Source organism: Vulpes lagopus, chromosome X (assembly GCF_018345385.1).
Source record: "Vulpes lagopus strain Blue_001 chromosome X, ASM1834538v1, whole genome shotgun sequence".
NCBI lineage: Eukaryota > Metazoa > Chordata > Mammalia > Carnivora > Canidae > Vulpes > Vulpes lagopus.
In genome coordinates this window covers 120,682,451-120,695,078 of record NC_054848.1, presented here as the reverse complement: position 1 = coordinate 120,695,078, position 12,628 = coordinate 120,682,451, and the positions used below count along the sequence as shown (strand labels likewise).

Genomic DNA, 12,628 nt, shown 5'->3' with positions numbered 1-12,628 from the left:
GTTCCGAAGCTGTCAATTCCGAAGGCTTGGCTGCCAGGCATCAGCACTGTAGGCAGTTGTGTCGAAGACCGTAACAAACAAGGATCGACATACAACACAACACCTAAGAGTGATAAGAATTGTGAAGGGCTTCAATGACGGTGATGTCTGGGACTGATACGCAGGGGACTCACTGAGGCTACCATTGATGTGAGACTTGAATGACAAGGACTCAACCATGGGACTGAAGGTTGTTGAAGACAGGAAGGGCATCTGCAGGCAAAAGGAACAGCAAGTGCAAACACTTCATGTCAGGAACAAATTGGGAATATTCTAGGATCAAAAGGAGGGGAACCCTGGGTGTTCCCCTCAGCGGTTTAGTGCCTGCCTTTGGCTTAGGTCGTGATCCTGGCGTCCCCGGATCGAGTCCCACATCGGGCTCCCTGCAGGGAGCCTGCTTCTCCCTCTGCCTCCGTCTCTGCCTCTCTCTCTGTGTCTCTCATGAATAAATAAATAAAATCTTAAAAAAAAAATCAAAAGGAAAATGCTGGATTGTAGTTAGCCATACTGGTGGGCTTAGGCTGGGCACTAGAATTGAGTCTGAGCAAAATGTTTTAACATTTTTTTCATTCTTTATTAATAAGCATTTAATGCTTTACTAGCAATGATGATAATCAACTTCTTAAATATTCTTGAAACAATTTTATCCATTATGTGTTAATGACTTCACTCTTATTTTCCTTCAGGTTTTATTATGAAGACTTTGTAATATACAGATCAATGCAAAGGTCTGTACCTAAGGACCAATCACTAATATTCCACAATTAGCTTGATGCTCTACTTGCTTGATTGCAAGGTCATCCTCATTTTACTGAACCATTTCAAAGTGAGCTGCAGACACCAGTAGGCTTTGCCTGCAAACACTTCAGCAGGCGTAGCATTAGCCAGAGATGCATACCTGTTTGCTGTTCTTTGGAGGTAAAATTTGCCACAACGGAGCACACAAATCTTAACTGCTCCATGTAGGGGGTTTAGACAAATGCATGCTCCAGTTTCCTGTTAAAATACAGAACACTCAACACCCCAGAAATTTCCCCTGTGCTCATTTCCAGTCAGCTGCCGCCACAATCCCACACAGAGGCAACCGTGGCTCTAATTTTGCTCCACCATAAATACCTTTTGCCTATTTGAGAGCTTCATATGCATGGAATAATACAGAATGTACTATTTTGTATCTGGGCTCTTTCATTCAGTATGATGTTGAGATTTATATATGTTGTTGAATGTGTCATTGCTTCTTTCCTTTTATTACTGAGTAGTATTCCATTCTCTGGATGTATCCGAGTTGCTTTATTCATTCACCACCAGTTTATGATCTGGGCGGTTTCCATTTTGGACTATTATAAATAAGGCTGCTAAGAACATTTGTGTACAAGTTTGTGTAGACATATGCTTTCATTTTACTCGGATAAGTACCTAGAAAGGGAATTGCCACGTCATGGGATAGTTGTTTTATAAGAAACTGCCAGAATATTCTGTAAAGTGGTTGTACAATTTATGTTCCCACCAGAAATGCACAAAAGTTCCTTTTCTTTCCAATCTTCCTCAACATTTGTGGTTGTCAGCCTTTATTTTTAGCTATTTAAGTGGGTGTGAAGTGGCAACTCATTGTGATTTTAATTATCATCTCCCTGATGACTAATCATGTCGAGTATGATGTTTTCATGTGCTTACTGGCCATTTCTATATTTTCTGTTGTAAAGTGTCTGTTCAGATAGATTGCCCACTTTTATAAGGTTGTTTGTCTTTTTTATTTACGTGTAGGTGTATTTTTTTTAAAAAAACATTTTGAGGTATATTTGACATATGATAACTGGATATATTTAAACTGTGCTATCTGATAAGGTTTGATATATATATATATATATGTAACTATCACCACAATCAAAGCAATAAACATATCCATCCATTACACTCAAAGTTTCCTTGTGTCCCTTATACTCCCTCTCTCCTGTCCTTGCTCCCTGGCTCCTCTCATCTTCAAGAAACTACCGATCTGTTCTCTGTCACTATAGGGGAGTATGCATTTTCTAGAGTTTTATAGAAATGGAACCGTAAAATCAATGTTCTTTTGGATGTACAATAATGGGTTTATTCATTCATTGGTTGAGGGACATTTGAGTTGTTTCCAGTTTAGGGCAACTACAAATGAAGCTCCTGTAAACATTTGTGTATAATCCTTTATATGTACATATTTTTCCTTGGGTAAATACCAAGAGTGGTACGGCTGGATAATACAGTAGAGGTACATTTAAATTTTTCAAAAATTACCACACTGTTTTCCAAAGTGGTTGTACCATTTTTACATTCCCGATAGTATTGTAGGAGAGTTCCAGTTCCACATTCTCATCAGTATTTGGTATGTTCAGTCTTTTTAATTTTAGCCATTCTAACAAGTGTATAGTGTAATCTCATTCTGCTTTTAATCTAGATTTCCCTGACTAATGATGTTGAGCATATTTTTATGTCCTCATTAGCCATCATATGCCTTTCTTTGGTGAAACATCTGTGTAATCCTTTTGCCCTCTTTGTTATAATTGGGTTGTTTTTCTTTTTATTGAGTTATATGAGTTCTTTACATATTCTAGATACAAGTCCTTTGTCACGTAGATACTTTGCAAGCATTTTCTCCCAGTCTGTCTATTCATTCTCTTCATAGTATCTTTTCAAGAGCAGAACTTCTAAATTTTGATGATTTTAAATTTATCAATTTGCTCTTCTATGAATTGTGCTTTGGGTGTCACATCTAAGATATCTTAATTTAACCCAAGGTCACAAAGATCTTGTTTTCCTTTAGAAGTTTTATGGTTTTAGGTTTTATACTTATTAAGGTTTCTGATCCATTTTGAGTGGATTTTTGAATATAGTGTGAGATATGAGTCCAGGTTCATTTTTGTGCCTGTGGATATTCAGCTCTTCCAGCATCATTTGTTGAAAAGACTATCTTTCCTTACTGGGTTTTGTGTGTGTGTGTGTGTGCGTGCCTGTATCAAATATCAGTAAATGTGTAGATTCAAGACTCTCTTTGCTGTTCTGCTGTTGTATTTTCTATCTTTACAGTTTTAATTTGTGTAGCTTTCTAACAATCTTTGAAAGCAGATAGTTTAAGTTCTACAACTTTGTTTTCTTCTGTGTTGTTTTAATAGTCCAGGTTTTTTGCATTCCTATACACAATTTAGAATCATCTCAGTGACCAGAAAAAAAAAGTCTGCTGAGATTTGGATTGGGATTGGATTAAATTCTGTAGAATAGTTTGGGGAGAATTGATATCATAACAATATTGAGTCTTTTAACCCCTGAACAAGGTCTCTTTCTCTCACTTTGGTCTTTAATTTCTCTTAGCAATATTTTGTAGTTTTCAGTGTTCAGGTTTTTATGTCTTTTGTCAGACTTATTCCTAAATATTGCATATTTTGATGCTATTATGAGTGGCATTGTTTTGAAATTTTAAAATTTCTGATTGTTCATTGCTAGTATATAGAAATACAATTGATTTGTATATATTGATCTTAAATCCTGCAACCTGTTAAAGTCACATATTAATTCTAGTAACTCTTCTGACAATTTCATCACATTTTCTACCTAGATAATCCCGTTATCTATGAATAAGGACAATTTACTTCTTTCTTTCTGATCTGGATGCTGTTTATTTCTTTTCCTTGTCTAACTTCCCAGGCTTGGACCTCCAATACAATGTTGGACAGAAAGTGTAAGAGTGGACACCCCTGTCTTGTTGCACACAGTCTTTTGAGGTATTGATATTGAGGGGAAAGCACACAGTCTTTTACCACTAAGGAATGTTAGTGGTAGGTTTTTTTTTTTTGTAGGTGTTCTTTATGAAGTTGAGGAAGTTCCCTTCTATTTCTAGTTTTCTGGGAGTTTTTATCAGGTATATATGGTGGATTCTTTTTTTTTAATTTATTGAGAAGATTGCTATAGTCTGAATGTATCTTTCCAAAACTCATATGTTAAAAAAATAAAAAAATAAAAACAAAACTCATATGTTGATCTTAGCCCCCAAAGGTGATGGTATTAGGAAGTGGAGCCTTTGGGAAGTAAGTACGTCCCAGTAGGATTAATGCCCTTACAAAAGAGGCTCCAGAGATGCCTTGCCCCTTCACCATGTGAGAACATAACAAGAAGGTTCTGGCTATGAATCAGGAAGAGAGCCCTCACCAGAATGTGACCATGCTCGTGCCTTGATTTTCAATTTCCAGCCTCCAAAACTGTGAGAAATAAATTTATGTTGTTTATAAGGCATCCAGTTTGTGGTATTTTGTTATATCAGCTTGAATAGACTAAGACATAAATCATGTGTTTTTAAATTTTTTTTAGTTTGTTTAGAATATGCTGGATTACACTGATAAAATTTCAAATGTTTAAACCAAGCTTGCATTCTCATGATAGGATATGCTATATTATGTTATCATTTTTGTATCTTGTTGAACTCAATTTGCTAAAAGTTTGTTTAGAATTTTTGCAAGTATGTTCATAAAGAACATCAGTCTGTAGTTTTCTTTTCATATGTCTTTGTATGGTTTTGATGTAAAGGCAATGCTGGCCTCATTGAATGAGTTGGAAGTAGTCTTTCCTCCTCACTTTTCTGGAAGAGTTTGTATAATATTGGCATTATTTCTTTCTTAAAAAATGCATAGAATTTGAGTTTCCTGGGCAGGCCACAGAGGATGTCATGCTGGGTGGCTGAAACTCAGGGACCCAGAGGACAGAGTTCATGGTGACCATTTCAAAGGGAAAGCAAGAGAGAAAATCCTGGAAAGGAGGGAACCATAGACAGGGAACCCAAATTTAGCATATACACTCTGCCCAAATCTCTGGGCATGCACAGGGCAGACTCCAAGAAAAGAACTAAGCAGAAATTACACTTGATGTCCAACAAAGAGGAGACAGTTTAGGGTTTGAGCTTAGCTAAGTTAAGTGCCTGCTAAAGCAGCAGCAGTGATACCACCACCACATCTCTGGAAAAATATAACAGAAAGCAAGAAGCCAGAGCTACTAGAAAACATTGCTGACAATGTCCAGGATATGATGCTTAATTACTAGAAAAAACCATAAGACAATGTGGTGATACTTAAGAAAAATAATTCTTAAGGGAAACTGACCTTGAGATGATCCCGACACTGTAATTCATAGACAATATTTTCAAAACAGCTATTCTAAATATGCTTATGGATATAAAGCATGCTCATAATTATATTTTTACAGTGACATATATATTTCATAAACATATAAAATAACAGTATCTAAAGTGGTCTACTAACTCCCTAATTTTGAAGTAATGCTATTTCTTTTTTTTGAAGTAATGCTATTTCTAGTAAGTATTTCTAGATACCTACAATAACTAATGTGATATGAAAATACATCTGGTGGTGACAAAGTCACACATAATGCTAATACTACTATGGTTTGTTGTTTACATTCATAATAGAAGGAATTGTTAAATTTTAGTTTAGTAAAAATAATGCATCCCCCCTGAAGTTTCAGATCCTTTGAGTTCTTAATGTCCAGTTAAGATCTTAAGGTCACAGATACTGTTTTCCCCAAGTAGAACAAAAAACCATGCTTGGCATAGACACTCGATAATATTTCTTTCTAAAAAGATTTATTTATTTATTTTTGGGGGGAGAGGGAGAGAAACTCAAGCAGACTCCATGCTGAGCATGGAGCCTAACACAGGTCTCTATTCCACAACCCCAAGATCATGACCTGAGTCAAAATCTAGAGTTATGCACTTAACTGATTGAGACACCCAGGTGCCCCTTGAAAAATATTTCTTGAATAATGTATCTGTGTTCCAATCTAGTGGTAAAGAAATTAAAATTTGTTCCTAGTCTTTCACATCCATTTAAATAATGAATTGATACCAACACCTTCCATTTGATGATTGTTCAGTATGTGCCAGGCACTGTTTTATAAATATTATTTCATCTTATTCTTACAATGACCCCGAGGCAGGTACTATTATTACTATTATTACTATTATTACTTCCATTCTATTGTTATGGAAACTGAGCCAGATAGAGTTTAAGCAATCTCTTTAAGGTCACACAGCTGACATTAAAACTCCGATCTGAGTCCAGAGTCTGTGCTATTAAAGTATAAAGATAAACTTATTCTGCATTCTCAGGCTTGGAGACTGGTCCTCAGTTCCAACATAATCTGCCCCAGTCTCCCTCAGTGACGAAGGCTCAGACCAACTCATTTCACCCTCATTTTCTTATGCTGCCTGTCATGCCATCTGGGGGAAATCTCAGCCGTTCCCTCAGCCTCACGCAACCACCTGAAAGCTATAGACCATCAAACCTGAATGTCCAGGACTGAATTCTCTTCTGCTTTTCAATTCCCAACGTCTGTCTGCCCACTGGTCACCTTCCTTTAATATTCTTCAAGCTCCTCTATGCCAGGTGCAAGGGTCACTTTCACTGTAAGGGCTTTCCTGACCACCTCCCCAAGGTAGATTGGCCCACTTGGTGTCCCTGTTGTACTTTGTATAAGCCCTACCCCCATAATATCATACTAACCAATTCATATACATGCCTACCTCTTCTTACTATTCTGAGAGCTCTTTGAGAACAGGGACCATTTCCAGTTTGTCTCCAAATTCTGAACAATTAGAACAATGCCTGACACAGTAGGTACACAGTAGATGCTTGTTGAATGGGTGAATACATGAATAAATGAATGAATGGATTATATGCAACAGCCCTACTACTTTAACACTTTGGCTATTTCATTCATTATGTTCACTATGGTTAACCTATTATCAAGTGTGTAATGTAAAAATTTTAAATGTAAGGTGTAATATGCAAAAATGTAAAATGTCAAAATGTAAAAGCAAAATATACATACTCCAAGGGAATAGTAATGGCTTTATGAAATAGGAAATTTTAACAGGGAAAAAAGAAACTATTGAAAGGAGCAAACTATAAATTCTAGAATTGAAAAACACAATGTAGTGAAAAATTCACTGGATGGTCTTTTTTTAAAAAATATTTTATTTTTATTTATTAGACACACACACACACACACAGAGAGAGAGAGAGAGAGAGAGAGAGAGAGAGAGGCAGAGGGAGAAGCAAGTTCCATGCAGGGAGCCTGACGTGGGACTCGATTCTGGGACCCCGGAATCACACCCCAAGCCAAAGGCAGATGTTCAACTGCTGAGTCACCCAGGTGTCCCAACCAAATAGATTTTTTTAAATTAATACAGCAACCAAAACCATTAAACCATCCTGCCAAAAAAGTCATGTTCCATGAGCCTCAGGGTCTGAATGTTTTCTAGTCACATGCATGCATCAGAAAACAACAGAAAATATCTTTTCTGTTTCAGTGAAGACAGACATAAACAATTCAGGAGACAGTGTAACAACATCTTTAAAGTGATAAAAGAAAAAAAAAAAAACCCTTCCAATCCAGAACTCTATATCTGAGGAAAATATTCTTCAGAAATGAAGGTGAAATAAGTCTATTTTGAGAATAAGTAAAACCTAAGAGAATTCATCAAGAGCCTGCATTAACAGTAATGCTAAAGGAAGTCTTTCAACCTGAAGAAATATAATAGTAGAGGGAAACCTTGATCTTTGGGTAGAGATAAAGAACACCAGAAATGGTAAATATGTGAGTAAATACTAAAGAAAGTTTTCTCCTAATTTCTTTATAATACATATGACTTTTTAAGGTAAGAAATGTAATAGTGCGTTATAGGTTTTATAGCATATATAGATGTAATACATATGGCAATTATAGCATAAAGGATGAGGTAAAGGGGATATGAATTTGTATGATGGAAAGATTCTTACACTTATGTACAATATTAACTCAAAGTAAATAGTGAGAACTTAAGGATTAATGTCTAGAGTAACAACTGAAAAACAATGCAAAGAGGTATAGCCAAAAATATAAGAGGAAATGGAAATTTTAAAAAATATGATTAACAGGAAAGAGAGAACATAGAACAAAATAGAGGGCACAGATAGTAAAAGGATATGCCTAGGTTTAACCATATCAACAACTGTATTCAATGTAAATGGGATAAGCACTTAAAAGGCAGAGCTTGTGAGAACAGATAAATGGGCAAGGCTTTTGTTGTCTACAAAAGGATGCAATTTTAATATAAGACACAAATGGTTGATAATAAGAGAATGCAAAATGATATACTATGTAAAGAGTAAGCATAAAAAAGTGAGAATGGGGGATCCCTGGGTGGCTCAGCGGTTTAGTGCCTGCCTTCCACCCAGGGTGTGATCCTGGAGTCCCGGGATCGAACCCACATTGGGCTCCTTGCACGGAGCCTGCCTCTCTCTCTGCCTCTCTCTCTCTCTGTGTCTCTCATGAATAAATAAATAAAATCATAAAAAAGTGAAAATGGCTTTGTTAATACCAAAGTAGAATTAAAGACAAAGATTATTATCTGAGATATAAGGGTCAATTAATCAGAACCACAAAAAATTCATGAGTTTTTATACACCCAGTAACAGAGCTTCAAAATACATGAAATGAAATTTGACAGAACAAGGAGAGAAATAGATATTTCCACAATTATAGTTGGAGATTTTAATGCCCTTCCCTCAGCAGTTGATACAACTAGACAAGAAATCAGAAAATATTTAGAATATCTGTATGACATTAGCAACCACCTTTACTTAATTGATATTTATAAAACACCATACCTGACAATTGCAGAATATATCCTTTTAAAAAAAGATTTTATTTATTTGTTCATGAGAGACACACAGAGAAAGAGAAAGGCAGAGACACAGGCAGAAGGAGAAGTAGGCTCCATGCAGGGAGCCCGATGTGGGACCTGAACCTGGGACCCCAGGATCATGCCCTGGGCTAAAGGCAGGTGCTAAAACACTGAGCCACCCAGGCGTCCCAGCAGAATATATTCTTTACAAGGGTGCATTGTACATTCACCTGTATAGATCAAATACTGAGGTGTAAAAACAAGTCTCAACAAATTTTGAAAATCTGAAAATTTACATAATAAGCTATTTGAGTCCACAATGGAGTTCCATCACAAATCAACAACAATAATATATCTCCAAATATCTGAATTTCAACATTACACCTCTAAAAAAAACCCTCATGGATCAAAGAAGAAAACACAAAGGAACTTAGATAATATTTCATTTGGAATAACTAAAAATAAAACATCAAAATTAGTGGGAGGCTGGTAAAAAAGTGATTAGAGGATGATTAATTGCTTTAAATGCTTATATTAGAAAAGAAGAAAGGCATAAAATCAATGCTTTAATGCTCCATCTAAAGAAGCTAGAAGAAGAAAAGCCAGGTAAATCCAAAATAAATTTTTAAAAAGGAAATAACAGAGGTAAAAGCAGAAATAAATGAAACAGGAAACCGTGGTGAAAATTAGCAAAGCCATACATCTTAAAAAAGATTTTATTTATTTATTTATTTATTTATTTATTTATTTATTTATAGAATGAGTGGGGGCAGGAGAAGTAGAGGGAGAGGGAGAATCTCAGGCAGATTCCCTGCTGAGCATGGAGCCCAACGCCACAGAGATCCCACCACCTAGAGATCATGACCTGAGTGGAATCAAGAGTTGGTCACTTAACCAACTGAACCACCTAGGCACCCCTATAAAGCCATACATTTTTAAAAAAGATTTTTATTTACTTATTCATGAGAGACACACACAGGGAGAAGCAGAGACACAGACAGAGGGAGAAGCAGGCTCCACGCAAGGAGCCCATTGTGGGACTCGAACCTGAGTATCTGGGATCACACCCTGAGCCAAAGGCAGGCGCCCAACTGCTGAGCCACTCAGGCATCCCAAAGCCATGCATTTTAAAAAAGATTTATCCATTTATTTGAGAGACAGACAGAGGGAGAGAGACATATAGCATGAGCAGGAGGAAGGGCAGAGGGAGGGAATCTCAAGCTGACATCCCCTGCTGAGCACGAGCCCCAACATGGGGCTCAATCCCACAACCCATGATAGCATGACCTGAACGAAAACCAAAAGTCAGGCATCCAACTGACTGAGCCATACATTTTTTAGAAAGCAATGAAATACACAACACTTAGCAAGATTAATCTAGAAAAAAGAAAAAGGACACTAATCAATATTAGGAATGAAAGAGGGATATAACCAGATCATATAGGCATTAGAAGAATAATGAGGGATATTAGGATCATCCTTATGCCAATAATTTTGATAACTTAAAGTTGACAAAGTCCTTGGCAACAAAGCAATTGAGAAAAATTAACTAAAGATCAAGCAGAAAACATGAATAGCCCTATTAGTTATAGATAAATTTAATTTACTATCAAAAAACATTCCTAAAAACAAAATGAATACACATGACAAAAGGACAATCCAGGCCCACATGATTTCATGGGTGAGTTCTAGCAAATGCTTAACGAAAATCATCTTTTTTTTTTTTTTGCTTGTTTCCACTGCATTTATTACTAATATAAAAAAATGTTAATAAGAAAAAAAATTCATTCTCAGTTCTCCAACAGCTCTCATCCTTCCCTCTTGCCCACACAACTCCTGACCCATTTCCTCAGGGCCAGTGCAAAACCGAACCTGTTCACTGCCGTTTTCACAGAAAACAACCAGTGCCAGAGATGTAGGGAAGGTTAGACGAGGGCGACAGTCCCCAAGGGTAGGCCAGGTGGAGACTCACAGAATTCAGACGAAAGGGCTAGTGGCCTCACAATGACGTACTCTAACTAAAGTGGGCTGGAGAGGAGATAGGGTAGCCCTTAAGAGGCTTTAGAGGACATCTCATGGGCTTGTGTCAAACCCAAAAAAACCGACACCAGGAGAATGGGGAGACCAGAGAGGCAGTCCTGCGGAAAGTTTCACAATTCTCCCATGTTGGGAGGTGTGGAAAGTCTGGAGGGCATCAAGAGCCTCACTCATTTTGGCAGAAAAACCTACTCTAGTGTTGGGAAGTCACAATGATGCCACGGACACTGAGAGAGGCTACGTACGAGGGGATGCACAGTTTCACAAAGCACCGTGATCACAGACAGCGGTGGGGATCATGCTACTGACGCGCGATCTACAAAATCCAAAAGCAGGGAGAGTGGCCTTTCAGGGAGTAACTGCACCAGTCATCCGTACCTGACCCCAGGTCAACCTGGTGAGTTTCACAGAGCAACTGGCAACTTTGGGGGTAGGGTTTGTCACATTAAAAGGACTTAAAACAAGCAGCTAGAAAAAGGGAATGGTAGGAAACTGCTCCAGGGCTCTTAGGAATTGAGGGCAGTGCCGAGGGCTGGGTGGACAGATGCACAAGAGCACCAAAGAGGTTTCCTGTTCAGCAATCGGCGAAGGGGAAGAGGATCCAGGAGGCAGTTGAAGAGAGCAAAGGTGGGGTCCTGAAGGCGAGTCTCTGGAGGCTGGATCGGAAGAAAGCCCACACGCTGGGCACCAGTGATGAAACAAAACTCTGGACCCCAAATGGGGAAAGTGAGAGATGGGAGTGGGTGTCACTGACTGAGGGTGGTGGGTGGAACAGCCTCACAGTAGCTGTCACAGGGCCACAGGGAAGTATATGGCCGCTAGGTCAGAGGGCTCCTTCCAGCCTGGATAGGAAGGCACAGTCTCACAGAGGAGGTCCATTGACGCCTGGGTGGTAGAAGGCACAGAGGTCCTCACATCGACAGTGGCCCTTTTTGGCAAAGAGTCGGCAGACAGGGTGGTTGGATTTGTCTTCCATAACTTGGGGGCCATCCTTGGGCAGGCAGGTATTTTTGATAAGAGACCAACTTTTGAGCCTTCGGGGATTTCTCTGCTCTTTGTGAAAGCCTCCTCTGGAAGGACCCCCATGGCCTGGTCCAGGAAAAGGAGGTTCAGTATTGGCCCCCCACCAGCCACGACCATATGGGCCGCACCTGGGGCCCAGGCCTCCCTGGATTGGGCCTCTGCCCCTGGGAGGAGGTGGGAGGCTCAGCAGTGGTGGAATCATTGGTCCCCTTGATCCTGGAGGACCTCTGTGAAGAGAGTCTGCATTCTTTTCTGTCTGGCTTTGCTCCTTTGCTCCTTTCGCTCAACACCGTGTTTGTGAGATTCATCCAGGTTGCCTGTAGCAGGAGTTCGTTCATTTTCATTGCAGTGTAGTATCCCATTGCATGCACACACAACAACGTATTTATCCATCCTACTGATGGTGGACATGTGGGTGGATTCCAGTTTGGGGCTGACTTGGGATCACCAGGCTTTCCACTGGCCATGGGGGAGGGCCCAGAAGGCTGGGTGGTCCGATGGGACTCCCATCCTCCTCGTCTCCAGTCTCCCCCTGCTCTGGCAGCGGGGGCTGTTGTGGTGGCGGCGGCTGCTGCTGATTCTGCTTCTTTCGTTTGGGCATCGTGGTTGCGGCAATGGCTGCAGCGGGATTTGGAGGGCAGTCGAAAATCATCTGTCTTACACAACCCCTTCCAGAAGGCAGAAGAGCAGGGAACAATTCTTCACTCATTTTTGTGAAGCTGGAATAAATCTTGATAAAAAGATGATGTAAAAAAAGAAAGTCACGGAAAAATCACCCCCAAGAAGAGTATGGCAAAATTCCTGAACTATCAGCAAATCAAATTC

At 39.0% G+C, this 12,628-nt stretch overlaps 1 protein-coding gene across 1 annotated transcript; it reads right to left on the bottom strand.

The window, feature by feature from the left end:
* Positions 1-11,642: 11,642 nt before the first annotated feature.
* On the bottom strand, positions 11,643-12,404 carry LOC121483443 (proline-rich protein 3-like). The gene is made up of 2 exons (XM_041741992.1): positions 12,299-12,404; positions 11,643-12,040 (listed from the first exon to the last, which is right to left on the bottom strand). The coding sequence occupies exons 1-2, from the start codon at positions 12,402-12,404 to the stop codon at positions 11,643-11,645; spliced, it is 504 nt and encodes a 167-aa protein (XP_041597926.1).
* Positions 12,405-12,628: the final 224 nt, after the last annotated feature.

Bases quoted from the DNA above. Each gene is read 5' to 3' on its own strand.
- LOC121483443 (XM_041741992.1), bottom strand. From the start codon at position 12,404: ATGCCCAAACGAAAGAAGCAGAATCAGCAGCAGCCGCCGCCACCACAA. The intron at 12,041-12,298 runs GACCACCCAGCC...AGAATGCAGACT, and splicing joins GGAGGATGGGAGTCCCATCG to CTCTTCACAGAGGTCCTCCA.